The sequence below is a fragment of the Sander lucioperca genome, chromosome 14 (genome assembly GCF_008315115.2).
Source record: "Sander lucioperca isolate FBNREF2018 chromosome 14, SLUC_FBN_1.2, whole genome shotgun sequence".
Lineage (NCBI taxonomy): Eukaryota > Metazoa > Chordata > Actinopteri > Perciformes > Percidae > Sander > Sander lucioperca.
In genome coordinates this window covers 12,571,210-12,598,998 of record NC_050186.1, presented here as the reverse complement: position 1 = coordinate 12,598,998, position 27,789 = coordinate 12,571,210, and the positions used below count along the sequence as shown (strand labels likewise).

At 41.8% G+C, this 27,789-nt stretch overlaps 1 protein-coding gene across 3 annotated transcripts in view; it reads left to right on the top strand.

Moving 5' to 3' along the window:
- Positions 1-27,789, top strand: part of ttc28 (tetratricopeptide repeat domain 28) — a 163,043-nt gene that overhangs the window by 116,119 nt on the left and 19,135 nt on the right. For all 3 annotated transcript variants that reach the window (XM_031301235.2, XM_031301236.2, XM_035991476.1), the window contains 14 exons: positions 2,901-3,097; positions 3,182-3,335; positions 3,420-3,591; positions 3,960-4,128; positions 4,221-4,381; positions 6,230-6,718; positions 12,072-12,264; positions 12,410-12,490; positions 13,672-13,924; positions 19,452-19,561; positions 21,292-21,421; positions 22,099-22,326; positions 24,406-24,595; positions 26,754-26,894. In XM_031301235.2, coding sequence (XP_031157095.1) covers positions 2,901-3,097; positions 3,182-3,335; positions 3,420-3,591; positions 3,960-4,128; positions 4,221-4,381; positions 6,230-6,718; positions 12,072-12,264; positions 12,410-12,490; positions 13,672-13,924; positions 19,452-19,561; positions 21,292-21,421; positions 22,099-22,326; positions 24,406-24,595; positions 26,754-26,894 — 2,668 coding nt within the window. The remainder of the gene's footprint in view (positions 1-2,900; positions 3,098-3,181; positions 3,336-3,419; positions 3,592-3,959; positions 4,129-4,220; positions 4,382-6,229; positions 6,719-12,071; positions 12,265-12,409; positions 12,491-13,671; positions 13,925-19,451; positions 19,562-21,291; positions 21,422-22,098; positions 22,327-24,405; positions 24,596-26,753; positions 26,895-27,789) is intronic.

Here is a 27,789-nt window from a genome sequence, read left to right as displayed (position 1 = left end):
CAAACACACACAGGTTTAAGATATGTGCATTTAAGAGTCTTGTGTGGTTGCACAGCAACAACGGTGGTATTTCCCAGTATTTAGTTGCCTTCTGAAAACCCCCGTGTTCAACTTCCATTGCCAGACTTATCTCCAAAGTGCTGCGGAGGAAGGTCTGGCAACAGGAGCAGACACTCCTGGATAGGAGAAAAAATGGTTAGGGGTTGTTTGCATTTCTTTAAACCAATCACAATCGTCTTAGGCGGCGCTAAGCTCCGGACGCAGCGATGGTGGCTCTGCAAAAGAGTCTCGGGAAGGAACTTGTTTGCACCCCACAAAACGCCACATACAATATTAAATGACGTTAACTGTTTACACAATACAGTAATGTGAGCGATTTAAATTATCTGGATACATGGTTAAACGTAATTTGCTCTTGTATTTTGTCCATAGCAAATCCCAGCAATCTGTCCCAAAACGTCCTAGTTAGAGAGTTAACGCCATAACGTATTCTTTGTAAATCTTTACAATCATTCCCCGAACGAACCAAGCAGACCTGCCTTGTTGCACTATCCTAATCCTCCTTAAAGGTCCCATGGCATGAAAATTTCATTTTAATGTTGTGTTTAACATTAATATGAGTTCCCCCAGCCTGCCTATGGTCCCCCAGTGGCTAGAAATGGTGATAGGTGTAAACCGAGCCCTGGGTATCCTGCTCTGCCTTTGAGAAAATGAAAGCTCAGATGGGCCGATCTGGAATCTCCTCCTTATGACGTCATAAGAGGAAAGGTTACCTCCCCTTTCTCTGTTTTGCCCGCCCAGACAATTTGGCCTGGCCATGAGAAAGAGAGAGACATCATGGTTTTCAAACAAGCAAAGTGGCAGTTGGTCAAGGCCACACCCCCACCCTCCACCTTGCCCCCCCCCCCCCTCTCCTCCTCAATAGCATTTAAAGCTACAGACTCAGAAATGGCACATCCTAAGGAAAGCTCATTGTGGGACTGGCTCTAGTGGCTGTAATTCTGCACCAAGGCTGAATTTCGGGAAAGAGACTTCAGATACAGTATTAGAGGACCACTAAGGTCTATATAAAAGAGACTTCAGATACAGTATTAGGGGACCACTAAGGCCTATATAAAAGAGACTTCAGATACAGTATTAGGGGACCACTAAGGCCTATATAAAAGAGACTTCAGATACAGTATTAGGGGACCACTAAGGTCTATATAAAAGAGACTTCAGATACAGTATTAGAGGACCACTAAGGTCTATATAAAAGAGACTTCAGATACAGTATTAGGGGACCACTAAGGTCTTTATAAAAGAGACTTCAGATACAGTATTAGGGGACCACTAAGGTCTATATAAAAGAGACTTCAGATACAGTATTAGGGGACCACTAAGGCCTATATAAAAGAGACTTCAGATACAGTATTAGGGGACCACTAAGGCCTATATAAAAGAGACTTCAGATACAGTATTAGGGGACCACTGAGGTCTATATAAAAGCATCCAAAGAGCACCATGTCTGTCTGTGTCTGTTTAAAGCTAACACAAAAGAGAGTGGAGAGTGAGGGACATCCGGCGGACCGTCCGGCGGCGCCAGAAATATCCCATACCCGAATCGTCATGCATTCCTGCAGCTAATGTCTTCCTCTCTTCTCTCCTCTCCTCTTCCTCTCTTGTATCCCAAGCTTCCTCCTTAACTCTGTAAATCATCACACAACAAGTTGGTAAGGCTACTGGGACGTAAAGTTTTCCAGTTCCTTTTCCCCGGGCAGAGACACAGCTCTCCTGGATCTCTGCATATTTAAGATCCCTAGCTGCAGATATTAGATTTGTTGAATTTTCCAACTGTAGCTTTTTAATTATTTACTGCTCTGCATCGTATCTTCTTCAGGGTTCTGAAAAACACGTGTGCACATATGTCCACATGCACATACACACGTTTTCTTTGCTTGTTGGGTATTTATATCACGGTGCATCATTTGGGGAATTCCTCATGTTCATGAGTTCCCCTACATGCAGTGCAGCAAGCTCTGTTTGATGCTTACTACTACTCACATAAATGTTGGATGAACTTATCAACACAGCTACAGACTTCAGAGTTGGAAACAAGTAAGACTTACATGTAAGCCACAAAAATGAGGACTTGGACATTTTTCCCTAAATAATTCCCGATACTGAGATCTGACCTGGTAGAATCTCCATCTTTAGGGTTACTACACTGCTCTGCTGACCGACTTTACACTTACATTTTCTCAAATTACTAATTACTCAAATTTGACTTGGACTTGCCCCAAAGGACTTTAAAACTGCTCTACAGACTTGAGACTTGCCTTAATCGAATTGAGACTTGATTTGACTTGCCTCACAGGGGTTTAAAATCTTTGCTGACGGACTTTAGACTTTACTTGGACTTGTGTCAAATGCCTTGAGACTCGCGTGACCAAAATTGTTCTGCTGATGGACTTTAGACTTAACATGTCTCAATTATTGAGACTTGACTTGTCTGAAATGACTTAAGATTTCACTTGGATTTGCCCCCAAAATACCTTTAAACTTATCTGCTGACAGGCTTAAAACTTCATTTAGACTAGTCCTTTAATGACCATTAAACTGCTATGCAGACAGACTTTTTACTTGACTTGGACTTAGGTCTTAAATGACTGAAGATTTAACGTAAATCTGTCTCAATAGATTTAACAATTGCTCTGCTGATAGACTTAAGACTTGAACTTGTCTCGAAAGACTTTAAAACACCTCTGTTAATCCATCAGATCACATTTCAGAGCAGATCTCTGTTTATTACTCAGACCCCAAAATTAAAACATTTTGATGTTGCTTAACAGCATCTCCATTTCTTTGTTGTTACGTTTAAAAAACAAGTTGTATCTTCCCTGTTCTTACGTCCATCTCAGGCATCATCCACCAGATGAAGGGGGAGTACGAGGCAGCACTAAAGCTCCACAAAGCCCACCTGTCCTTTGCCCAGGAGCTGAGTGATTACGCTGCCCAGGGGAGGGCCTACGGCAACATGGGCAACGCCTATCACGCGCTCGGCATCTACGACCAAGCTGTCCGGTACCACCGACAAGAACTGCAGATCTCACTGGAGGTGAATTTCCTGCTGCACTCTTCACAAGCAACGTGTAGACGGTCACGTGGGAAACAGAACTTTGACATCTCGTTTGTGTTTCAGGTGAATGACCGTCCTTCCCAGGCTTCCACCCATGGTAACCTGGCTGTAGCCTATCAGGCGCTGGGCGCTCACGACCGAGCTCTGCAGCATTACCTTCACCATCTCGCCATCGCACGAGAACTCCGGGACAATCAAAGCGAAGCAAGAGCACTAGGCAAGCTAGACAAAGAGAGAGATGCTTTGAGGACAGAAGAGCGGGAATTTGTGATTGATTCAAAAATGTGTTCTTCTTTTGCAGCAAATTTGGGCAACTTCCACAGCTGGAGAGGTGAATACGCTCAGGCTTTGCCGTACTACCAGCAGTACCTGGCTCTGGCCCCGGGCCTGCAGGACCTGGAGGGAGAGGGGAAGGTTTGTCACAACCTCGGCTATGCTCACTACTGCCTCGGACAGTACAGAGACTCTGTCAGGTCAGTGTCTAAACTCATAGTAACAAACACTCTATGTGAAGGGAACATGTTTTTGAGTCTTGGGGGTTGGTGATCTCCCTCAGACTTAGCATCAGATTGTTTTAAAGAAAAGCTGGAACAAGCTCACACAGAACATATACTGTAGTGTCAAACTGAGGAATAAGGATTTTTCAAACCTTGAAATTACTGAAGTGGGGAAATAATGTCAAAGTGTCATTGTCATGATGCATAATTTAGTGTACTGTATATCCAAAAACGTATGTGCACATAAATTCACATTAGTATGTGTTCCATGTTCTGTTAAAGAAATGTTTACTTCGTGCTTTTCCAGGTTTGTGCTTTTATGTCATTTTTCATCCATTTCCTAGGTATTATGAGCAGGACCTGGCCCTGGCGAAGGACCTCCAAGACAAATTAGCTCAGGCAAAAGCCTACTGTAACCTCGGTCTGGCCTACAAAGCACTGGGGGAGAACAAGAAAGCCGAGGAATGTCAGAGATACCTGCTCTCTCTGGCACAAGCTTTGGATAACACACAGGTCACCTACTGCTGCTGTGTTCACTAAAAAAAAATAGTTGTTCCTCTTCACACAGGAAGTGGTTGTTAATCATTTGTTGTATTTGTCAGCAGGCGGTTTTCAGGGCCTTTGGGAACCTGGGGGATGTGTGTGTGTGCCGGGGTGATCTTCCCGGAGCGGTGAGGTTCTACCAGCAGCAGTTAAGTCTGGCTCAGAAGGTCAACGATCAGAAGATGGAGGCGGACGCCTACTCAGCACTTGGATCAGTTCACAGGTAGTCTTGATTGCCAAACCTGTCTCCACAACGCTGCGAAGTAAGGTCTGGCACCACAGATACATTCTGGGATAGGAGGAAAAAACACCCTGGGTTGTTTGCATTTCTTTAAACTAGGGCTGTCAAACGATTCATTTTTTTTAATCGCGATTAATCGCTGAAGTTCTATAGTTAATCGCGATTAATCGCATATTTTATCACATGATTAAAATTCTATTATTTTGCATTTCAGAACAGTTTTTAAGTACATATTAACAATCGAAAGCAATTTTTACCAGTGTATCTTGATTGGGAATCAAATGAATGCAAAGAAAGTTACTTTATGAACTGGATTTTAAGATTTGTAATTATTTATTTACTGTAAACAAAAGAAAAATGTGTGAATCTGTCATTATTGCACAATTCCTCCAAGTACCTAACTAAAAAACTAAAAATCCCTATCCTTACTAGAGTCAATATAGTGTTTAGTAACTCCTAAATAGGGCTGTCAAACGATTAATTTCTTTTAATTTCTCAGAATTTCTGCGATTAATGTGATTAAAAAAAATTAATCGCATCGCGGCGGCCCTTAATCGCATCGCGATTAACGCGTTAATGCTGACAGCCCTACTTTAAACCAATCACAATCATCTTGGGCGACGCTAAGCTCCGGACGCAGCGACTCTGGCTCTGCTAAAAAAAGTTCCTCTCGGGTAGGAACTTGTTTTGCTGGAACATTTGCACCCTGCAAAAGAAAACGCCACATACAATATTAAATGAAGTTAACTATTCACACAATATAGTAACGTGAGATATTTAAATTAGCTGGATGCATGGTTCACCATCATTTGCTCTTACCACTGTATTCTTTGTAAATCTTTACAATCATTCGCCGAAAGAATGGGGCTGGGTTAAAAAAATAGATTTTCCAATTTAAATAGATTTTAATTTGATGATCCCATACCGATTTTATAAAATCCAGAGTCGATCTCATGCTAGCTTGTCGGGAAGGTTGCTAAATAACGCTCCAAAGTTAGGCTACATTTTGGCAAGGGAGAAACTGGCATGGCCCTTTTCAAAAGGGTCCCTGACCTCTAACCTCAAGATATCTGAATGAAATGTCACTCAATAGTCACTGACTGTAGAGTCTGTAGAGCTGCACTTTATTGTGTGTTCATGTTAAATAAAGGGGTCAAGTGTGGCTGGGTTAGCTCAATTGGTAGAGCAGGCGCACATATATAGAGGTGTATGCCTCGATGCAGAAGGTCCAGGGTTTGAGTCCGACCTGTGATGATTTTCCTGCATGTCTTCCCCCTCTCTCTCCCCTTTCATATCTAGCTGTCCTTTTCATTAAAGGCTGAAATGCCCCAAATAAATCTTTAAAAAAATAAATAAAATAAATAGAGGGGTCAATTCTTAATGTTAACATTGATACTTTTAATAACGAACCAGGTTAAAGGGAAACCTTGTACAATTATAGAATCTCTTTAATATCCAAGCAAAATTGGTTTTGCAACTGAAATATTCCAAATTGACATTGAATCGAATAGTCAATGTAATCAAATTGGGACCTTGTGAATCAACATCAAATGGATTCAGGAAGTCAGTGGGGATACCCAGCTCTACGAAAGATTTCATTTTCAGCGTGTAGCTTGCTAGCGCCAAGTTTGTCGTTGTTTCCTGAAGCAAAGGGATTTTGAGAACGGCAACACACAGAGAGCGGAAGGTGAGGGACAAAGCCTTACAGAATGTACTTTGTACTTGAATATACTTTCGCTGATCCAGACTAGTTCACAGGTAAGTCGATAGATATTTTTAAACTGCGTGCTCTTTCTTCTTCTCTTACCTCTCTTCCTTTCTCTCTTTCAGGCTGCTCCGCCAGCTGGATGCAGCCTTGTCCTTCCATAGCCAGGAACTGACTGTCCGGAAAGATCTAGGTGATCAGCAGGGGGAGTGCCGCGCCCTTGGCCACCTAGCAGCGGTCCACATGGCCCTGGGAGACTATGCTACAACCTTCCAGTGTTATGAGGCCCAGCTGGGCCTGGCGCAGGGACTCAGGGATGCCCGTCTGGAGGCCCAGGTCCACGGGAACATGGGCATCACCAAATTGAACATGGGGGTGTTTGAGGAAGCTATTGGCTACTTTGAGCAGCAGCTGGCCATGCTGCAGCAACTGAGCGGGACTGAGAGCATGTTGGACCGTGGCCGGGCCTACGGGAACCTGGCAGACTGCTATGACGCTCTGGGAGACTACGAGGAGGCTATTCAGTACTACGAGAAGTACCTGACGGTGGCTCAGAGTCTCAACCATGTCCAGGACCAGGAGAAAGCCTACAGAGGACTCGGCAATGCACACAGGTCAGCAAAACAAAGGTTATACACTAAGTTAGATGAGGATATCTAAACCACTCTCATGCTTGAATGCTAGGTATGAAGATGCAGACAGCAGCCGGTTAGCATAGCTTATCATAAAGACTGGAAACAACTAAGATTGGGTATTGTTTGGGTATATTCCGATATCGGTGCTAAAACAATTTTAAAAGACTTTTAAAACAGTGCTGGTGCTTAAACGGTGCCTGAACTGATACTTCGAAAGTCAGTGACATTAAAGAATGTTTATTGCTGAGGCTGTATGGTCAAATGTAAATGATTGATTTAAAATATAATAACATTAACTTTTTCACCAATAAATTGCTGTTAAACAGGAATAAAATAAGAACTAGATTGCAGAAGGGTATTTTACCATATCTTTGAATGCACCATGAGCTTAGGAGGTGCACGTTAACGCACCATTAAGTCCTGTCGGTGTTGTATCTCCCACAACAGTGGCAGTGTCCATGGTGTCTCAAAGTGCAGCTAGTCTCCTCTGTGTCTTTAGCTGCAGACTGTTGTACACCCCGGTGTTGGAATCCTTTCCAGTTAAATACAGTCACACGTTACAATGTTTAGCTGTCGTGTTAAAGCCAGCTACTAGTTAACTGTAAGCTAACGTTACCTGCTGCCAAGTGTAGTGTTAACTGACTGGCCTCACGTGCAGCCTACAAGCACCTCTAAAGCTCACTAATTAACACCTTTTCTGTACAAAAAGTGCAACATTCTATGTTTTTTATGAAGTAGTCATGCACACATAACACACTTATTATATCAAGTTTACATATTTTTTTGCGTGAATGAAAGAAATGAGATCTAACACAGCTGTTTCCAGTCTTTATGTTAAGCTAAGCTAGGCATCTCCTTTTTCTGTCTTCATTTTAACCATACAGATGTAAAAGTGCTGTCCATCTTCTCGTCTAACTCTCGGCAAGAAAGCAAATAAGTGTATTTTCTATTTCATTTGTGTTTTTGGGTGTTTTCACACATGAAAGTCCGAACCAAGGTCCGGACCAAGGTTCATGTTTTTGTTACATTGTATACATTTGATCTGGTAAGTTTTGGTTTCACACTGCAGTTATGCAAGCGCACTAAAGATCTAAACGTGACAAAACTACGTCCTGCCGTCATCACATACGTGAGCTGCGTCTCCAGATACTTATAATTGATTGGTTTGTAGATGGGCTTCCCCGTCCTCTCGTATCTCTCTCTGTGTCGGAGTTTTTTCAGCTGACTGCTGCTCTCCCCTTCTGCCGCGGCTCTTTTTGTTTTGTTGTCATGTTGAGAAGCAAGACACGGAAACTTTCTTTCTGGAGAATTTATTCAGAGACAAACGGAAACCTACACTGTACATTTACTACCACTTAACAAGTAAACTGCTGATGTATTCTCTGCTCTGATAGCCGACAGCTGTCTGCTCTGAGCGCATTCACCGTTACTCTCTCATGTAGCCTACACACTAAGCACCGAGCTATTCCTTAAAGGAGCTTCCCCGGTAACAGAAGGAGAGCCTGCCAGAGCTTCTTGTATTTGGTCCGAAAGTCCGAACCATCCAAAAAATGCTTTCACACTGTAAACGAACCGGACCATGGTTCAGTTTGGTCCGGACCGAGACCACCTCTTTTTATCGGACCAAAATTTGGTCTTTTGATCCGGACCGTGGTCCGGGGGAGGTTTCACACCTCTAATTTTGGTTCGGATCAAACAAAAAAGTCAGAAAGTCCGGACCAAATGAGGTAGGTGTGAAAACGCCCTTTAATTCTCCTCTGCACCCACTCTGTCTGGTGGTGGAGTAGGCTGTAGCACATCATTTGCATATATTCCATATTTTTTTAATGAATGCTAAACATGAAAACTGAATTATATACTCCATTGCAGGCTAGAATACAGCAAGCAAAGACATGCACATTTGTAGCAGTTAGTCTATCAAAGGTGTCTTTATGCTGTATCTGCACAGTTTCAGAGCTCCAGATTATTTGTTTACATTTGTGTTAATATTTATGCAATGCATATATTTATGTTCTGTGCTCTCCCATTAGTTTGGATATGCCTTCCCACTACAGGGCAAGAATTTCAAATGAGCTTTCCATGCCTCAAGCATACACATTTTAAATTAGAGTCATGATCATAATTAAAATAATCATAATTCAACAACAGTTACACGCAGCAGGGGTGATGGGAGTAAGGGAAGTTCTTTACAGAGACTATATCCCCACATGAATCTCTCACATGAAAAGTAATGTTCAGTGACAAAAGAAAAACAAGGCTTAATGATGGGTTTTCTTCATCCATCTGTTGTAGTCTGTTTCTGCTCTCTGGAGTGTGAATCAGATGGAAATAAAGAGTCACTGATTTATCTCAATGAACACAGCCTTCGTAGATGTAGATTTTTTTTTACAGCTAAAAATCTAAATTATTAACCCTTTTGCTTTATTGTTTGCTTTCCTAAATTGCCCATATGGGTCTCTCTGAAAAAAAGAGTGCTGTAATAGTGGAAAAACCCAGTACCAGTAGTATCAATTTCAATTCAATTCAATTTTATTTATAGTATCAAATCGTAACGAGTTATCTCAAGACACTTTACAATTAGAGTAGGCCTAGACCACACTCTATAATTTATAAAGAAACTTAAAACTACAGTTACTTTTAGTTAGGAGTGGAGCCATACATTGTAGACATTCAGGGCTCAGCCCAAATATAGGGGGGGTCTATGGGCATTCTCCATTCACGACAGCCATCAAGCCATTTGATAATAAAATGCCTAAAAATCGGTGCATCAATTAGGAAAAACATGATAGTTGCCAAGGAAAATAATTCTCCTGTAGAGCCTACATCCTGTTTTGTATCTGATTGTTCTCCAACTGTCTCCATCATTCTGAAACCAGAACACAACCAATGTGGAGGGTGACTCATTTTCACTCCTGCCACCTTAACCCTCATGTTGTCCTCGGGACAAATTTGACCTGTTTTGAAAGTTTTAACATCAGAAATTTGGGTTTCTTTCAAGCAAATTGCCCAAAAATAACATGAAAGGTTCCATACAACGCTATTCGCAAGTGCAATTAAGGATCAGTTCACTGCTTTCATTGAATTCTGGATGTTTTATTAAATTGTATAGCATTTGAAAAAAACAGTATCCTGACTAAACTTTGACAGTCTGTGATTTTCCACTCAATCCTAACTATTTGTCAAAATAATTCATAATTTCAGAGAGTACTTTTTGGGCATTTTAGGCCTTTATATATATATATATATATATATATATAGGATAGCTGAAGACATGAAAGGGGAGAGAGAGGGGGAATGACATGCAGCAAAGGGCCGCAGGGCGGAGTCAAACCCGCGGCCGCTGCGTCAAGGAGTAAACCTCTATATATGGGCGCGCGCTCTACTAGGTGAGCTACCCAGTTGCCCAATATCAGCATTTTTTAACTAAAAAAAATTAGATAGGCTATAATTTGATATAAATTAGGTCTATTTATTGACAATGAATTCCAAACAAAAAAAAGTGTTAAACTAACCGTAATAAGTTGAAAAACTCAGAAAAAAACCTTCAAACCTAAAAAAAAAAAAAAAAAAAAAAAAAAAACCTTCTAAAAAAGGTTAATTTTCAATTTTTGCCCAGGAGAACAACAAGTTGCATGGTCGTCGAGAAGACAACACAAGAGTCAAAAATGAATGTTACCATTTTTCTTTCTTTTAGATCAATTTTTTATTGGTTTTTATATTTTTTGAACATACAGAACAGAGAAATACAATTGAACAAGAACAAAAATCTTCTCCCACCCCCCACCCTCTGCGGTCCAGAGGACAACAAAACAAACAAACAAACAGAAATCACACCTTGCCTAGTCACTCTCCTCTACTTCCTGTGATGCTGAGGTCATTAGGTCTGATACTTGTGCTGCTGCGCTTTCCCATAGGCTGATAGTTGATGATTTGGCTTTGTTAGTACTTGCTGTAGAGAGCTCCAGCATAACTACGTCTAGAAAATACGCCAACCACTGTTTTATACAAAGCGAGTGGGGTGGGGGGGGGAGAGCCAGCGGTGAGCTATCATTTTCTTGGTTGCAGTTGAGCCGGCTAGCCAAATTTTCTTCTGTCTCCCAAGCAGGTGTAATTTAGAGTCGTCATTAAGTAACAAAACAATCGGGTCAGTAGGAATTCGACATCCTATCACATCAGATATTATTGATGTTTTATTCCAGAACTCATGCACCTGTTCACACTCCCAGACCACGTGCAGGAAAGTTCCAGTTTATTCAGGTTGACAGAACGTGCAATAGGGAGTGGGAATGACTTTAGAGACGTATCTCTTCTGAGGAGTCCAGTATGTCCTATGGCATATGTTGAAGTGGATCTGCTGGTGATTTGGGTTCTTGGAACAGTGGGAAATGTCCTAAACTGTCTCCCAATTAATTGCGTTCCCCTCAGGGCTCAGCTCTCGCTCCCATTTCTTTACTATTGGGAGTTCTCCTAGAGATACTTGCATCAGTTTAGCATAGATCATGGACATTAATCCTCTCACAGGAAAATCAACAAACCATTTAATGATTGTGTGTGTCTCAAGACTGTTTCCTCATGACACTCCATAACATTTTAGGGCTGATCTTAAGCGAAGATACAAGAAGAAGGATGTCCTGGGGACCTCAAAACTAGCTCTCAGGTCTTCAAAACTCAACATACTTTTCTCATTGAATAGCTGGTCTAAACTGTCACTCCATTGCTTACAAGCAAAGGGTTTATTACCAGACATTAAGTGTGTATTGTGCCAAATTGGGGTGTTCAAATGCCACTTATTGGTGTAGCATAGTTGCTCTTTATGGAAATGTATGGAAATTCTTTATTAGGAATAACCCCTTGAGATGCAGCATCTCGTTTTCGAGGGGGTCCATAAGAGCAAAATTATACAGTACATTCACCATTAGACAAGACAGTTAACAAAACAACTAGAGGGGACCTCAAGAAAAACATACATCACAAACATACATACATACATACTGACAGACAAAAGCTCTCCATCACACCAAAACCACCCAAATCCTCCACCTGTTTAAAGTTGGTCAATGTGTTGGTAACAATAGGGCCATAGGCTAGCATACACTTTTTTTGGACGAATGTTACCATTTAATAATATACAGCAGGGATGGTAGGAATTTAGCTTGAACAGCATCAGAGAGACGGAGGGGAAATGACACAAAGTTGAAGATACTTTAAAACCCTCAAAGATTCAGGGCTTTTGAGAAAACTTCCTCCAACCTTGCGTTTAGTGTTTGCCAGAACAAACCAAACGCAAAGAAATAGATGATCACTTCCTTTGTTTTCCCTCCCCTCTCTTCAGGTCTTTGGGTAGTCTCCAGCAAGCGTTGGTGTGCTTCGAGAAGCGGCTGGTGGTGGCCCATGAGCTGGGTGGGGAAGGAGGGGGCAAGGCTCAGGCTTATTGTGAGCTGGGCACCTTACACAGCCAACTGGGCAACTACGAGCAGTCCCTCTCTTGCCTGGAACACCAGCTCAACATTGCACGCACAGCGGGGGTAAGGATTTACCTGCAAAGGGTTTTTGGTTTCAGCTGCACATTTCTCTCTCTTCTTGCCCTGCTGAATAAGACAAATGCTCTTTTTTTTAATGAAAAGTACATTATGCACAGAAAGATGTAGTAAATCCTGCTTTACCTGTCAGGATAAATCCCTGGAAGCAGAGGCAAGTGATGCACTTGGAGGCGTTTATCAGCTGATGGCAGACAACGAGACAGCACTACAGGTTTGTGCTAAAGCATAATACATCAGTATTTCCTAGCTGTCAGTTAAAGTAGAGTTTGACATTTTGTGAAATACACTCATTTGCTTTCTATTTACCCAAATGTTGTCTTGCTGTTGTTTGACCCCAATGATTAGCTCTCTGTTGTTATATTGACCACTTGATATAGTGCTTAAGCCTTGCTGTCTTTCAAATCACTACACTAAAAGTGCTATATAAAGTTGTTACTATTTTTGCCGAGATATGAGAAGATCGAAGCCACTCTCATGTCTGTGTACACAAAATATGAAGCTACAGCCAGCAGCTGATTAGCTTAGCTTAGCATAAAGACTCAAAGCTGGGGGAAACAGCTAGCTTGGCCCTGTCCAACTTTAGAAATAGTCCAGCACATAACCTCACGTTAAACCACAAGTTGTTTACACTTTGGTTTTTGTACAGATTAAACAAACAATATGTAAAATGTTAGCAGTGAGCTTTAGGAGTGCTGGTTGGTGGATTTTGTTAACTTTAGACTAGTCTATATCCACGACATTCCACTTCTGGGATTGCTCCGGGTGCTGCCGGAAATTCCGGCGGATCACGCTCTTTCACCCGAAAGTCCGTTACCTTCTGCTTTCTTTGTATTGTAAGTTTAAACTCCGGTGGATTTCTGAGGACTATGGTTAACTGCTCCTCAGATCTCTGCAGGGTAAATCCAGACAGCTAGCTAGACTATCTGTCCAATCTGAGTTTTCTGTTGCACGACTAAAACAACTTTTGAACGTACACGTGTTCCACCAAAACAAGTTCCTTCTCGAGGCTATTTTGCAGCGGCACTGGCGTGGCTCTGTCAGGTGCTTAGCGCCGCCCATGCCAATTGTGATTGGTTTAAAGAAATGCCAGTAAACCAGAGCACGTTTTTCTCCCATCCCGGAATGCTATGTGGACTATCCCGACCTTCCTTTGCAGCGTTGTGGAGGAATGTCTGGAAAAGCGAGACTAACTTCAGACACACCCAAGCTAGCTGTTTTCCCCTGTTTCCAATCTTAATGCTAAACTAAGCTAACAGTTTCCTGGCTGTAGCTTCATATTTAGCATTATGAGTAGTATCAATCTTCTCATCTAACTCTCTGCAAGAACTTGAATAAGCATATTTCCCAAAATGCCGAACTAACCCTTTAAGTAACGGGGCTGTCCTGCTACAGTGGCACCAGAGGGCTTTGGATATAGCTGAGCAGACGGGGTGTGTGAGGAGCCAGGGCCGAGCCTACGGCAACCTGGGACTGACCTACGAAGCTCTGGGGAAGTACGAGCGGGCCGTGGTCTTCCAGGAGCAGCACCTGAGCGTGGCGGCACAGACCAACGATCTGATAGCTAAAACTCTCGCCTACGGGAGCCTGGGGAGGACACACCATGCACTGCAAAACTACGCCCAGGCTGTGATGTACCTGCAGGAAGGTGAGAAACTAGATCCTGACGACATTCAATTCAATAATTCCCACAAGAGCATGTATTTGGTGCAACAGCGCGAGGAAAGAGAAAGAAGAGGGGGAAAAGAGAAAACCACTTGGTTTTAGTGTTTCTCTATCAAATTAGAAAGCTGTGGCTAAATAAGCAACAGTTCAATTTTAAGTTAGGAGGAAAAAAAATTCAGGTATTATTTCGTTTAACCCTTGTGTTGTCTTCCCATCGACCATGCAACTTTTTCTTTTCTGGGTCAAAATTTTAAAATGAAACCTTTTTTTTTCAATGTTTGGTGTTTTTGCGACACTTTTGGCCCCCATCTCGAGGTTATTGTCACTTTTTGCGATCTTTTTGTTACTTTTCTTGACGTTTTTTAAGCTTTTGCCGACATTTTTGTCACTTTTTACGATATTTTTGTCATTTTTTTCTGCACTTTTTTTTACGGTTTTGCTGTTTTTTTTGGGAATTTTTTTAAAGCTTTTTCTGACATTTTTGTCACTTTTCTCAATGCTATAAAATTTTATAAAACACCCAAATTCAATGAAGGTAGTAAACTGATCATTTATTTTACTTGTGAAGAGTGTTGTATGGAACCATCCATGTTATTTTTTTTGACAATTTGGTTGAAAGAAACCCAAATTTCTGATATAGAAACGTTTTGAAAATGGGTCAAATTTGACCCGAGGACAACAGGAGGATTAACACTCAAAATCTCAGCCAATCTGCTGGATCCGTGTGTGACACAAATCTAGAAAATCATGAAGTCAAACAACCCAAACTATACTAACTTTGGCAGAAAAGTGTGTGTTCATGTAGGACTCCAATTTTAACAGAAAGAAGCTGATTGAGAATATTGGTTTTAGAGGCCTTAAATGTGTGTGTTTGTAGGTGAACTACTACACTGACATACATGGTCTGAATGCAACATATAGACTACATTAGAAAAGATTAGGAAAAAGATCGTGGTTTGGGTTAAAGCACCGGTCCACTTAACCCTTGTGTTGTCTTCCTGTAGACTAGAACTTGTTTTCCTTCTGGGTCAAAATTGAAAATTAACTTTTTCCGAGGTTTTTGTCCCTTTTTTCAATGCTTTTGACACTTTTTAAAAAGTTTTTGTCCCTTTTTTCAATGCTTTTGACACTTTTTAAAAAGTTTTTGTCACTTTTTTCAACACTATTTTTAAATTCATGGTCAATAAACGTAATTTATATGACATTATACAAATGTTTTAAGCTAAAAAAAAGCAGAAATAATTAATTATTTTGACTATAAGTTACGATGAGAGGATGTTGAGTGGATCACTGGCTGTCAAAGTTTAGTCAGGATACGATTTTGAAACCATTTAAACATTTTTTTCAAATATTATAAAATTAAATAAAACACCCAAAATTGAATGGCAAAAATCATACATTTTTTTAATTGTTGTCTGGGTTCAATACAATGTACATCCATGTATCCATGTTCTTTTGTGGCAATTTGGTTCAAAGAAACCCATATTTCTGATATTAAAAACAGGAGGGTTAGTACAGGCTACACTGATGATAGTAGTAAGTTTCTGTGTACGCATATCCTGTACAAGTACAATTTGGGCTGTATTTTTTGTATCCCTGTCAAAAATTGCTCTTGAGAAATGTTATGTTTATTGTCCCCCCACAAAGTGTTAAAGTGCTCATATTATTCTCATTTTCAGGTTCATAATTGTATTTAGAGGTTATATCAGAATAGGTTTACATGGTTTCATTTTCAAAAAACACCATATTGTTGTTGTACTGCACACTGCTGCAGCTCCTCTTTTCACCCTGTGTGTTGAGCTCTCTGTTTTAGCTACAGAGTGAGACATCTCACTGCTGTAACATCTTTGTTGGGAGTAGCACATGCTCAGTGGCTAGTTAAGGACTACTAGCCAGTCAGAAGCAGAGTATGAGGGCGTGCCACGCTAGCAGCTAGGCGAGTATTATAATATGTGACGCACATTCATCATGGAAGTAAAGGCTGGACTATAATAGAGCTGTTTGGAGCAGTTTGTGTTTTCTGTTGGAGATGGTAATACTGCGTTCCAGACACAATTTTTAGCCCGTAAGTTACAACTTCAAGTCATGACTCACGACTTGATAGCGTTCCAGGGTTCAGGTTAGGCTACCTAACGCTAACGTTAGCTAGCGCCAGCTGATACTAGCGATTTCTAGTCGGCGACATATTTTGGGCTCCATTTAATAAACATAACCTGTAGTAGAACACAATCGTATGTGTCTTGTTTTGATTACAATGTGCAGAATTACTTTACGTTGCCTATTTATGTCTATTTATTTCTATTTCTCACCGTTAATCACCGGCGTCTGTACAGCATCAACAGGGGTCGCCGTTGTTGTTTATGTGTGTGTGTGACGTCAAAAACTGTAACTGGGAGTACAACGATCTGGTACGAGTTCACGGGGAGTAAGTTACGGGTTTGACTGCCGTCCCAGGGCACTTTCACGGTAGAAGGTTGTGAAAACACGGGTTACAGGTTGCCTGGAACGTAGCGTAAGTCCCTTTGGGGTGGACTTTGGGCTTTTTCACTTTGTAAACCTATAACATGCACAAAAAGATATATAACACAATAAAGGAGAGGGAAAAAGCCAAAAAGCATAATGTACTGTATGTCCTGTGCCTTTGAGTACATATGATGTATTTACCAGTGACAGGAATGTCCTGGATGCACCATTAGACAACAGGCAGTTAATAAGGGACTGTTGGATACAGAGGACTGTACTCCCACCTGAATCAGCATGTGTCTGGCAGCATCTTTAGATTTCAGCATTTCAGATTTCTTTCAGATTTAATTTCCACAACGTTCAAAAGAAGTCTTGACACGTATCATCAAACTCTCCACTTGTGATGCAAAAAGAGCGCAAAAAAAAGTTTTACCTTGCCCTGCAGTCACGCAGACTTTGATCTACATGTGTGTATCGTATTTAAAGTCAGAGCTGTTCAGACCGGAGAACATTGCGAGTTGTATTTCTGAGGCCATCCAGAAGCATGAAAGCTATTCATGAGTCTGACACGGGCAGAGCTCGGCTGTTTACCCTGCAGTGTGTTGTAGCTTATCCTCAAAGTCAGCGGTTCCCAAACTTTTTAGGCAACACACCCCCTTCTACATCCTGACCGGGTTGATGCACCCCCGATCTTCTTTTTGATCTTTTCTTTTAATGGCCAAATTAAATGAAGGGGCTTTTGACTTACATTGGCATGCTTTGTGTTCAGATAAGAGGGCTTCATACAGCTGTTAGCCAGAACCTCACTGCACACCACACACTGTGACTTTGGGCAGTCTGCATCGCCAGTCCAAGTGAAGCCCAGACCCAAATAAGTTTCATCATATTTCCTTTGTTTTCTTCCAGTCTGATGCCCACTCTCGTTGCCTCTTTTCCCTACTTGCCTGGATGATGAGCAATATGTCCTCTTGATTTGCCTGTGCTCACCGATCCTCCTTTTCGTTCTCCCGCATCTCATCTTTCTCTGTCTCCCGCTCAGTTTCTTCTCCCGGTCCCGGTCCTTCCAGCCCAACGCATCTCTCTGTTTCTCTCGCCTCCGATTGCTCAGTCTCTCTCTTTCTCGCTCCTCTTTCATGACTTATAACTTTAGATGTCCCACCTGACAGTTTCCCTGACTGTATCCAGTTGTGCATATTTGCGTAAATAAACTATTTCAGCTAGTAGGCATACATAGGTAACGTCAAAGCTAGTAATGTTACGCTACACGTACGTTACCTAAAGACAAGCTGACTGGCAGGAACTGAAGTGCATTTTGGGTACATTTATTCATTCATTAAAATGTAAGTTTTTAATTTAAAATGTATAAAGCAAAGTTTTCAATTTTAGGTTTTTATTTCATGAAAAATCCCACTAAAAACTATTGTTGTAGTTATTACACCATTACATTTTTCCTCTCAGGCACCCCCTAGAGCAGTGGTTCTCAAACTTATTCACCTCAAGGACCCCTAAACTGACAGAAATTAGACAATGGACCCCCATCTGATAAGACTTTGTCCCAGGGTGCCCTACCTAATAGAATTTTTGCTTTTAGATGTTTTATTACAGAAAGTGAATGCAACCCATGAGCAAAATAGTCATACAATCTCTCATTGTGTTACTTAAGGATGAAATTATATTGAAAATAAAGTATTCCCCTTTTTGTTGGGGACCCCCTGGAACCCCTTCAAGGACCCCACTTTGAGAACCACTGCCCTAGAGGCACCTCAAGCACCCCAACCCACTTTGGGAATCGCTGCTCTAAGGCATTAAGAAACATACAGTACACACGTCTCTCATGTCTTGTTGACAAGTATCCTGCTTTACTGGCATAGACTGGCAGGGGATATGCCCCCCGCCCCCCCATATTTAGAAGAGGTAGATTTGTCCCCTTCAAATAAATATGAAAGAACCCACTCCCCAAAAGAGGTAAAAAAAATAACCGTCCAAGGGGCTCGAAACATGTACGGAAAACAAGAGCTGTGTCAAGAGCATAACAGGAAGTGAAAAATAAAGAAAGATTTTATTTAGATTTAAACTTTGCAGCTTCTGGCTTTAACAAGGTCTCATCCTCTAACAGATTTGTTGTTGTAGATTTAGAGTACATTATTCCTAAAATGACTGTGCAGATAGTTTTGAACAATACAGGAGAATCATGATTTCCTTTACATAAATAAAGACATTTGCATCATACATTGTTGCATGAAAATCCACCAGAATCCAGGAAATTAAGTGTTTGTATTTGTATTTTATGGGGGACCACACCCAGACACCCCCCCTATAATGTGTCGCCCTCCCCCAATGATGAAACCAAACCTATGCCCTTGTTTACTGGAATCTCTTTTTTGACTAAAGCTGGGACAAAATAAAAAACCAAACATGTTACGGATGTTTGGGTTTATTTATGAACTCCTTCAGGCTTGGTCTGGTCTGTAAGGACACGGTCACGGCTCGTCACTAAACTCACAGATCCTCTGGATTTTAATTGATCATTAACTCAACAAGCAGCGAGCGACTGGGCTCCGAGTTGAAGCAAGGACAGCGGCGGAGAAAACATTCACGCATCCAATTAACCTCCCCAAACCGATGGCAAGAAACACAGATACAGAACATCACAGGCAGACAGAGACAGGCAGAGAAACCAAAACTTGATGTTTGATGAGATTCTGCTCAATTTGAGAGCCTAATGAGAACTAATTGCAACCCGACACGACTGTGTGCATCTACACAGCAGGGAAGATGAAACATATCTGAGACAAACGTCTGAGAAGAGCAGAGGGAAACATGAGATCTTTGAATTCGAGGCAGCGGGGATAAAAAGACAGGAAGACAAAAAGGGGAACAAAGAGAGAAGGATTGGCTAATGTGAGCGCCCTGGGCTCAGCACAAGTTCGCTTCGATGCTGCAACAGTTGTCATGACTGTCAGAGAGATGGTTTTCAGATCAGCCTGGAGAAGTTATCGTCTGATCTGCTCCTCACTCTGTCTCTCTGTCTCCTTCCTCCTCTTCAGGTCTGCGGCTGGCGGAGCAGTTAGGTCGGAGAGAAGATGAAGCTAAGATACGTCATCGCCTCGGCCTGTCTCTGTGGGCCGGGGGAAACCTGGACGAGGCACAACACCAGGTGTGTGTGTGTGTGTGTGTGTGTGTGTGTGTGTGTGTGTGTGTGCGCGCAGTATTTTCCCTAGCTTTGTGGAAGACTGACGGTACAGATCCATTTGTCCGACACGACTGAAGCGTGGTGTCGCGACGTCATACGTCCATGGTTGATGCTCCACGGCCCTGACCGGCAGCTGATTGGATGAACACGTGACGTGGGTCTGGCTGCTTGAGAATTTCAACCGAGTGTCACGGCGGCTCGTTGAGAATGCATCTAGTATTTTACGAAAATAGGCCATACAGTTGCTGAATCTGTCTTCATTTCAGATCGACAAAGGTCAGTTTAAAAGATTTTCACGTCAAGGGATTAATTTGCATAAAGATGGGCATAGGCCAGCTTTTTGGACGCGCGGCATTTTTTTAAATGCAGTGCCGCCTTCCCGGGATGCTTTTCAGGCACGTTAAAGTCGCTTTGACGTCACCCATAGGAATAGAGTGGAGCGCAGTGCAACAGAAATGTCGCACGGTGCACATAATTGGGCGGGGGGTTTAGGCGTCCGTCCTCAAGAAAATGTAATGTTTTTCAATAATCATTTTTAAAAAAGCAATGGCCCCATACATTTTGTGTCTCTTTGTGGGTTTGTTTGCATCTCTTTGTAGTCATGTTTTATCGCTTTTTGGTCATTTTTGTTTTCTTTGGGGTTGTTTTGAGTCTCTCTAGTCGGTTTTGTTCCCTTTGTGGTAGTTTTGCGTCTCTTTTCATGTCATTTTGCATTATCACCATATCTGTGTCTGAAACGTTGGAAAAGCTAGAGCAGATTAAAAAAAAAAGAACGCTCAAAAAGCTTAAAAGACTAAACTTAAAGCTAAAGAAGTTCAACTATGATCAAAAGAAAGAAAAGTCTCTAAGTTTCGGCTTAGGTGCTGCCCAAAATGGCTCGGGTGCTGCGCCTAAACCTTATAATAGCAGGGAAAACTCTGGTGTGTGTGTGTGTGTGTGTGTCTCTGTGTGTGTCTATGTGTGTGTGGGCGCACTCACAGCTGCATCTACAGTAAAAATCGATTAGTTGTCAACTATTAAATTACTCATTAATTTCTTAAATGTGAATATTTTCTAGTTTCTTCTCTCCTCTGTGACAGTAAACTGAATATCTTTGAGTTGTGAACAAAACATGACATTTGAGGACGTGATCGTGGGCTTTGGGAAACACTGATCCACATTTTCTGGCAATGCAAATAATCGTTAGTTGCTGCCCTTGTATAAAATATTCAAACACGAGTGAGCTGAATTTGAAAACACATAAAGAAAGAAAAGAAAGACATGAGAGCTTGTAGGAAAAAAAAATCTGAACTTGGAAGATGAAACTGTAAGAGAAAATGTTATCATACCGGTTCAGATTTCTGTTCTACAAGTTCTCACATCAAGTACATACACACATCTTACAATGCTTTCAAAGCCAACACCAGTACTAGTTTTGACACCGTGTGTGTTTGTGTGTAACCTTCCATGCTTTAGCTCAGTTCCCAGTCTGATAGAGAGAACAGAAGAGAAGCAGAACATCCTCATTCTTCAGATTGTTGTGTATCTGTAGTGCCCCCCAGTGGTTAGTAACGTAACCGCACGCTCTCTTCTCAGGTTTGAAATATTGAAATCCTATCTCCTTCTGCTTTAAAATAATGTAAAGTAAGTGCTTTCCACAGTCAGATGTGTACACGCATCAGTGTGATGTTTGTTTGTTGTCTTCTGTGTTCCAGTTGTACAGAGCGTCCGTGTTGTTCGAGACGATCCGTCACGAGACGCAGCACAGTACGGATAACAAGCTCTCTCTGTTTGATCTGCAAACCAGCTCGTACCAGGCTCTCCAGAGAGTCCTTGTGAGCCTAGGTGAACTAACTGTCCGCATCCTCCTGATATTTTCTTTAGTGTGAATCAGTTTTCTCACCTTTCCTTTCTCATGTTCACACTCTCTCTCTCTTTCTTTCTCTCTCTCTCTCTCTCTCTCTCTCTCTCTCTCTCTCTCTCTCTCTCTCTCTCGCTCTCTCTGTGTGCCTGCACAAATTATCACCTGAAGTCTGAGTGCTAATTTCAGGGTTTCCGCGGGGTCTTAAAAAGTCTTACATTTAAAACAAAACAAAATTTTAGGCCATAAAAGTCTTAAAAAGTATTGTGTTCTAGGTCTTGAATAAATGCTATTATTTTTAATCCAGTGGTCGTGTTGTAGTTCATTCTTTCTTTATTCCACATATAATTTTGCGGTATTACAACTACAAATGAGACCAACATGCAATTTATATTGCAGCCAATCAGCTTTTGTGTTATTGGTGCGAGTCTCTTTCGTATTGTACCACAGATTAGCTATGGGGAAGTGCAGGTTTAGCGATACTTGAATTTAGGGCTTAGCTTAAATTTCATTCATAATGGCCCTAAAAAGTCTTAGATTTGACTATGTGAAACCTGCAGAAACTAATTAATAATACTAATAATAATACTAATAAATTTAGACCTTCTTTTCTCCCTCTCAAATCTTAATTTTACATCTTGTGTGTTACCGTGCGTCGCAGGCCGGCACGATGAGGCGCTGGCCATAGCAGAGCGAGGGCGAACGCGAGCCTTCGCCGATCTCCTGGTTGAACGGCAGAAAGGGAGTCAGCAAGCAGCGAGCGCCGACCCGTACATCCCAGTTACTGTGGAGCACATCCTGGAGACTGTCAACGGTCAGAGGGCCATGGTGCTCTACTATTCTCTGGCTGGAGGCTTTCTGTACAGCTGGCTCATATCTCCAGGGACAGGTACACACACACACACACACACACGCACACACACACAAACACACAGAGACACAGACACACACACACACACACACACACACACATGTGCACAGACACACACACACACACACACACGCACACACACACAGACACACACACGCACAGACACACACACACACACACACACACACACACACACACACACACATGTGCACAGACACACACACACACACACAGACACACACACGCACAGACACACACACACACACACACACCACACACACACACACACACACACACACACAGATAGACACACACACACACAGACACACACACACACACACACAGACACACACACACACACACACACACACACACACAGACAGACAGACACACAGACACACACACACACATACACACAGAAACACAGACACAGACACACACACATATACCTGGTAAAAATACGAACCTGTAATAAATCATATTTCATGACTTTTTCTATAGTGCCACCATCAGGGCAAAACTTAGGGGGAATCCAAAACTCAAATTTGTTCAGAAGAAATTGTTCAAACGTCCACTTCCTGTTAACCTCCACGGACTTCCTGAGACAAAAGGGTTAAATCTTGTTAATGTGGACATGATTTCAGATTCCTGACATCAATTTTTACATTAGAAAGATAAAGATTTTATAGAATACCGCTAAGAAGGTATGCAGAACTGCAGGTTTATGAAAAGTGTGTAGAACGGATTGAGGGTTGAGTTATTTCACAGGAGGATTTTAAAACACTGGAAGCCATTATTTTGCCAAAATGCCAAAAAAAAGGGTTAATTTCTGTGACATTAACTGAGCTCACTCATTCTCCTCAGTGGATGAACCCTTTTATTTAGGACTCCCCATGATCTTTTCTCTCTTGCAACACCCTCAGGCCAAAATCTCAACCATGTGTGCACTTATCTCATGATGTGACAGTCATGACATTTGAGGACATTTGTGCACCGAAAGGAATAAACCTTTGGATTTTAAACACGTTTTGACCTTAATGTCCACATGGCCTTTTTCTCTCAGGCCACCCTCAAGGGAACTTCATATTTGTAGCCCGATCACTTTTGTATTTGAGGTTTGCAACAAACACTGCAGCTTCTAAGATCCACTCACTACCAGGGCTTTAGACTTTTAGCCTTGTTAATAATTAAGACATTTCCCAAAATATGCCCTGCATACTGAGTTTGGAGCAATTTTGAATTGCAGACTGTTTCACAGCACTGCATGACCAGCTTTAAAGGGGCGCTATGCAGTTTTGGCCATTTCTTCGCTGTTTGCTGGCAGGTTTCTCTATAGAGCTCCCCCTACAGCTTCAGAATAGATATTTGGCAGCTCCTATGTTTACTCGTGTCTGACTCCTCACTCGGTCAGTCTGCCGTTTCCTCTTTCTCTGTTCCTCCGACAATGCTTTCCTAGCTTTCTGCTCCTTTTTTGCCGGCTCAGCCATGACGATAGTGTGAAAAACTCCATCGCTACCTTGTTAGCCGGTTCCTGAATGGGGGCGTATGTGTGCAGTGCCATGAAGAAATTCGTTACATCGCGAGACCTGATATCATGCGATAACTTCCTGACGCTGAGGCCGGCGGCTCGCCGGCCGAAAGTTGTAAGCGTGGTTTTTCCGCTCACAGGCGCTAAGGGGAAGAGAGACGACCATCATTCAACCCGAAAAAAGTCATTTAACCATTCCAATGACTCCGAAGCTCAGTTCAGTTAAGGTAGATTAAGCTAAAAAAAAACTGCATAGTTCCCCTTTAAAGTAGATCCTTGTCCCATTTTTTTTCTTTCTTTCTTTATGCTTTCTAACTAAGAGGCGATAACATTTTTTTAGGCGGTCCCAGCTGTCAAAACTACAATTGAGTAAAGTAATTGGTTGTGTTTGAAGCAGGATGTTTTACATCCAACCGGTCTTGAAATAAAATCCTCAGTCCTCTTTGTCTAAGACCGAGACAAGACGGAGACCTTCAAAAAGTAGTCTTGAGACCAAGACCGATCTGGAGTACTACTAACACTGCAGCGGGCACTAACTCACTCACGTTCTTCCTGAAATGCTACGCCAGGTATTGTGAAGTTTAACGAGGTGTATCTGGGCGAGTCCGGACTGGAGGAGTTCCAGGATGGTGGAGGTGGGAGCCCACAGGGTGGAGGAGGAGGAGGAGGAGGAGGAGGAGCAGGCGGAGGCCCTCTGTCTCTGGAGCAGTACATCTGCAACGCTCGAGAGGCTCTCGGAGTGGACAGCCATTACAGTAGGTTGGTACTTTTTTTTCTTACAGTCACTTACTTTGCGAGATGATTTGTCATTAATGGAGAAAGTAATCCTAGGCGGCTGCATATATGAAAAAAAATATTCTAACAAAAGGTTTCTCAGCTGTTTTTTGTAGTATTAGGTGTCCTTAATAACATACTAAAAGTTTACCAAAGTCTCACCACTAGAAAGGTGTAATTTTCAAGATGTTGTCCAAGATGGGCAGGAAGCCCTTAAAAATATCCTAACTCCTTCATTATTTGACCTAGCCAAGTAATCTTGATGTCTAACCCCATGTTTTCTGGGACTATAAATCCATTGGACTTGTCTAAATTGCACTGACATGATTACATACTTATGGAATACATGATTTTGTGAGATTACTGTAAGGTTTTATCTTTGTTTGGGGTGAACCAGAGATGTAAACGATTTAGCCTATGTCATGTAATTCTTACTCAGTACATGTTTTTGGACACATACCCTTTTTTTTTTTGCTAAAACACAGACTTGACATTCAATGTAAAAGTTATTGCACCCAAAAGTAACTTAAATTGGAGTTGTATTAGCAGATTAATCCATAATGAAAATAATCATTAGTTAATAGTTCAAAATGAGCTCCAGCTCAACCAACACCGACAGTAAAATCCCGCTTTTACATTAATGCATGAGGAATAATAATCGAATGATAAAAGTATGACATATCAATTCAATTCAACAACTTTATTAATCCCACAAGGGGCAATTAGTTAAGAGCAGCTACAGACAACACACACACATACGTAACAGCACACAAGCCTACATATATATCGACTTCTCCGCAGCCTTTGACACAATCTCCCATACCATTCTCCTCAACCACCTATCCCATCACTTTGGTATCACTGGCACAGCTCTCTCCTGGTTTTAGTCTTACAGTCTAAGTGTTGCAGCCCCATCATCCCTCTGGAACACCCTCCCTGCAGATATTCGAAATGCTACATCCCTTGACATTTAACAAAAAACTCCTGAACAGCGCAACAGAGCAGCTGTTGTTACTGTACGTCGTTGCTCATCAAAACACAAAGGGAGGCAAGTGAGCAAAAGAAGACAGAGGAGCCACATGCTGCGTGTCATCCGTCTTCCATTCGTGCTGCTCACTGCTGCCATATTTCCTTACATTCAATTATCCTGCCTGCAACTTTCAGGCCTTGGTTGGCACCACTTTGTAAATCACAGCCATGTGTCGTGTCAGCAAATGTTCCCCCACACAAACTACGTCTCAACTTTCTGTGGAAACCACTGCAGTGGGGTTACTGTAGCCAGCAGCCATTCATTGAACAGAGCATTTTCTAAAAGACTGTGGTGTGTGTGTGTGTGTGTGTGTTAAAGCTGCGGCGAGCGTGGAGCCTCCCTCCATTTATCTATGACGATTATGAATCCTGCTCATCCACAGCGTGAAAAATATTTGCACGTATGCAACATTAAAATGCTTTTCCAACCCAGCGGTGGCGTTTTTACTCCTCTCGAGCATGTAGAAACTGCTATTTTAACACAAATCAAATCTCCCTGAACTGTGAAAGGTGCCGCCAGAGGATTCCATTAAAAGTAATGGCCTTTGCTAATGGCAGCCTCTGAGAGCCATGAGTCCAGCGCACAGTCTGAGTGCTGTGATTAATTTCTGTGAAGAGACTCTCCTCATTCTCTTAAAGAGGCGCCCCTGCCAGCACGTTCAACTTTACACGTTAATTTGCTTTTGCATCCTCAAAATTGTTATTTTTTTCCTGATGTTTTTTACCCAGTAGAGCGTGCGCCCCATATAGGCTGAGTCCTTGGCAGTGGCCAAGGTTCGAACCCGGTCCGCAGCCCTTTGCTGCATGTCGTCACCCCCCCATGTCATGTCACTCTTATGTAGATACCTTCAAGTAAAGTGTTACCCTACTGTTAAACTACGTAACTGTTCAGCAAATGTTACAGAATCACTTTAATGTTCAATAATTTCTAAAGTAAGACATGTAGGATAAGTCATCTAAACTAAAACAGAATAATATATATATATATATTAATGAAGAAAACAACCTATATGTTCTGAATCAAATGTACCTTTATTGCTGAATACTGAGTGCCATGTTTGTGGTGATAGTGCGGTACTGATGCAGTCTGTCTGTGTTACCGTCTACTCCGCAGAGTCGGCTCCAGCAGTGAGACGGAGAGTGAAGCTGGAGATCTGTTAGAGCAACAGTTTGAGGAGCTGAACAACAAACTGACTTCAGCCACCGATCCCACAGGATACCTCCGCATGGTGTCCAGAAATAACCTCTTCAACAGGTCGGACTTTGGCTTTTAGCTTTGATTGATTTTTAGCCATGCATGTGGCCTGGCAACGTTGGTTGGATGGTTGGTCGCATCACCACTTTTGTCTAGATATCTTAACAACTATTTGATGGATTGCAATGAAATTTTGTACCGACATTCATGTTCCCCAGAGGATGAATCCTACTGACTTTGGTGGTCCTCTGACTTTTCCTCTAGCGCCACTATGATGTTCATATTTGTGGTTTTGAGTGAAATATCAACATATATAATATTGGGTGGATTGCCATGGAATTTAGTACATAAATTCATCTTCCCCTCGGGATGAACTGTAATAACTTTGGTGATCACTTTTTCTCTTGTGCCATCATCAGGTCAAAATGTTGCAGTATGTCCAACACTTTGGTTTATGACTAAATATCTGCAAAACTAATGACATTACCATAACCCTCAGCTGCACTTTGCTTTTGTTTTTAGTAGAGCTGAGTTTAAAATAATCAATTCTCAATCTTTGTTTAAGTGATCTTATATAGATTAATAAAATCCCGAAATTGATTTGTTAATGTGTGCCTTTTCACCATGGATGTATAAGGGCATCTCGTGACGGGCCGGGAGTTTGGCCAATATGTTCAATTTGTTTCACAGCCCGGGGCACACTTGGGGGTTTTCACGTGGATTCGTCAAGCTTTGACCCAGTTAACGAGCAAAATTGGTATTGTAACTGAAACTTCCCTAACCTAATTGATATCGAATCGAAAGGGAAGTGTAATCGAATCGGGACTTTGTGAATTGGAATCGAAGCGATTCGGGAAACCATTGGCGACACCCAGCCTTAGTTTTTAGTGCAAATAGCTACTGTTAGCATGCTAAAATGGTAAACTTGGTGAACATTATACCTGCTAAACATCAG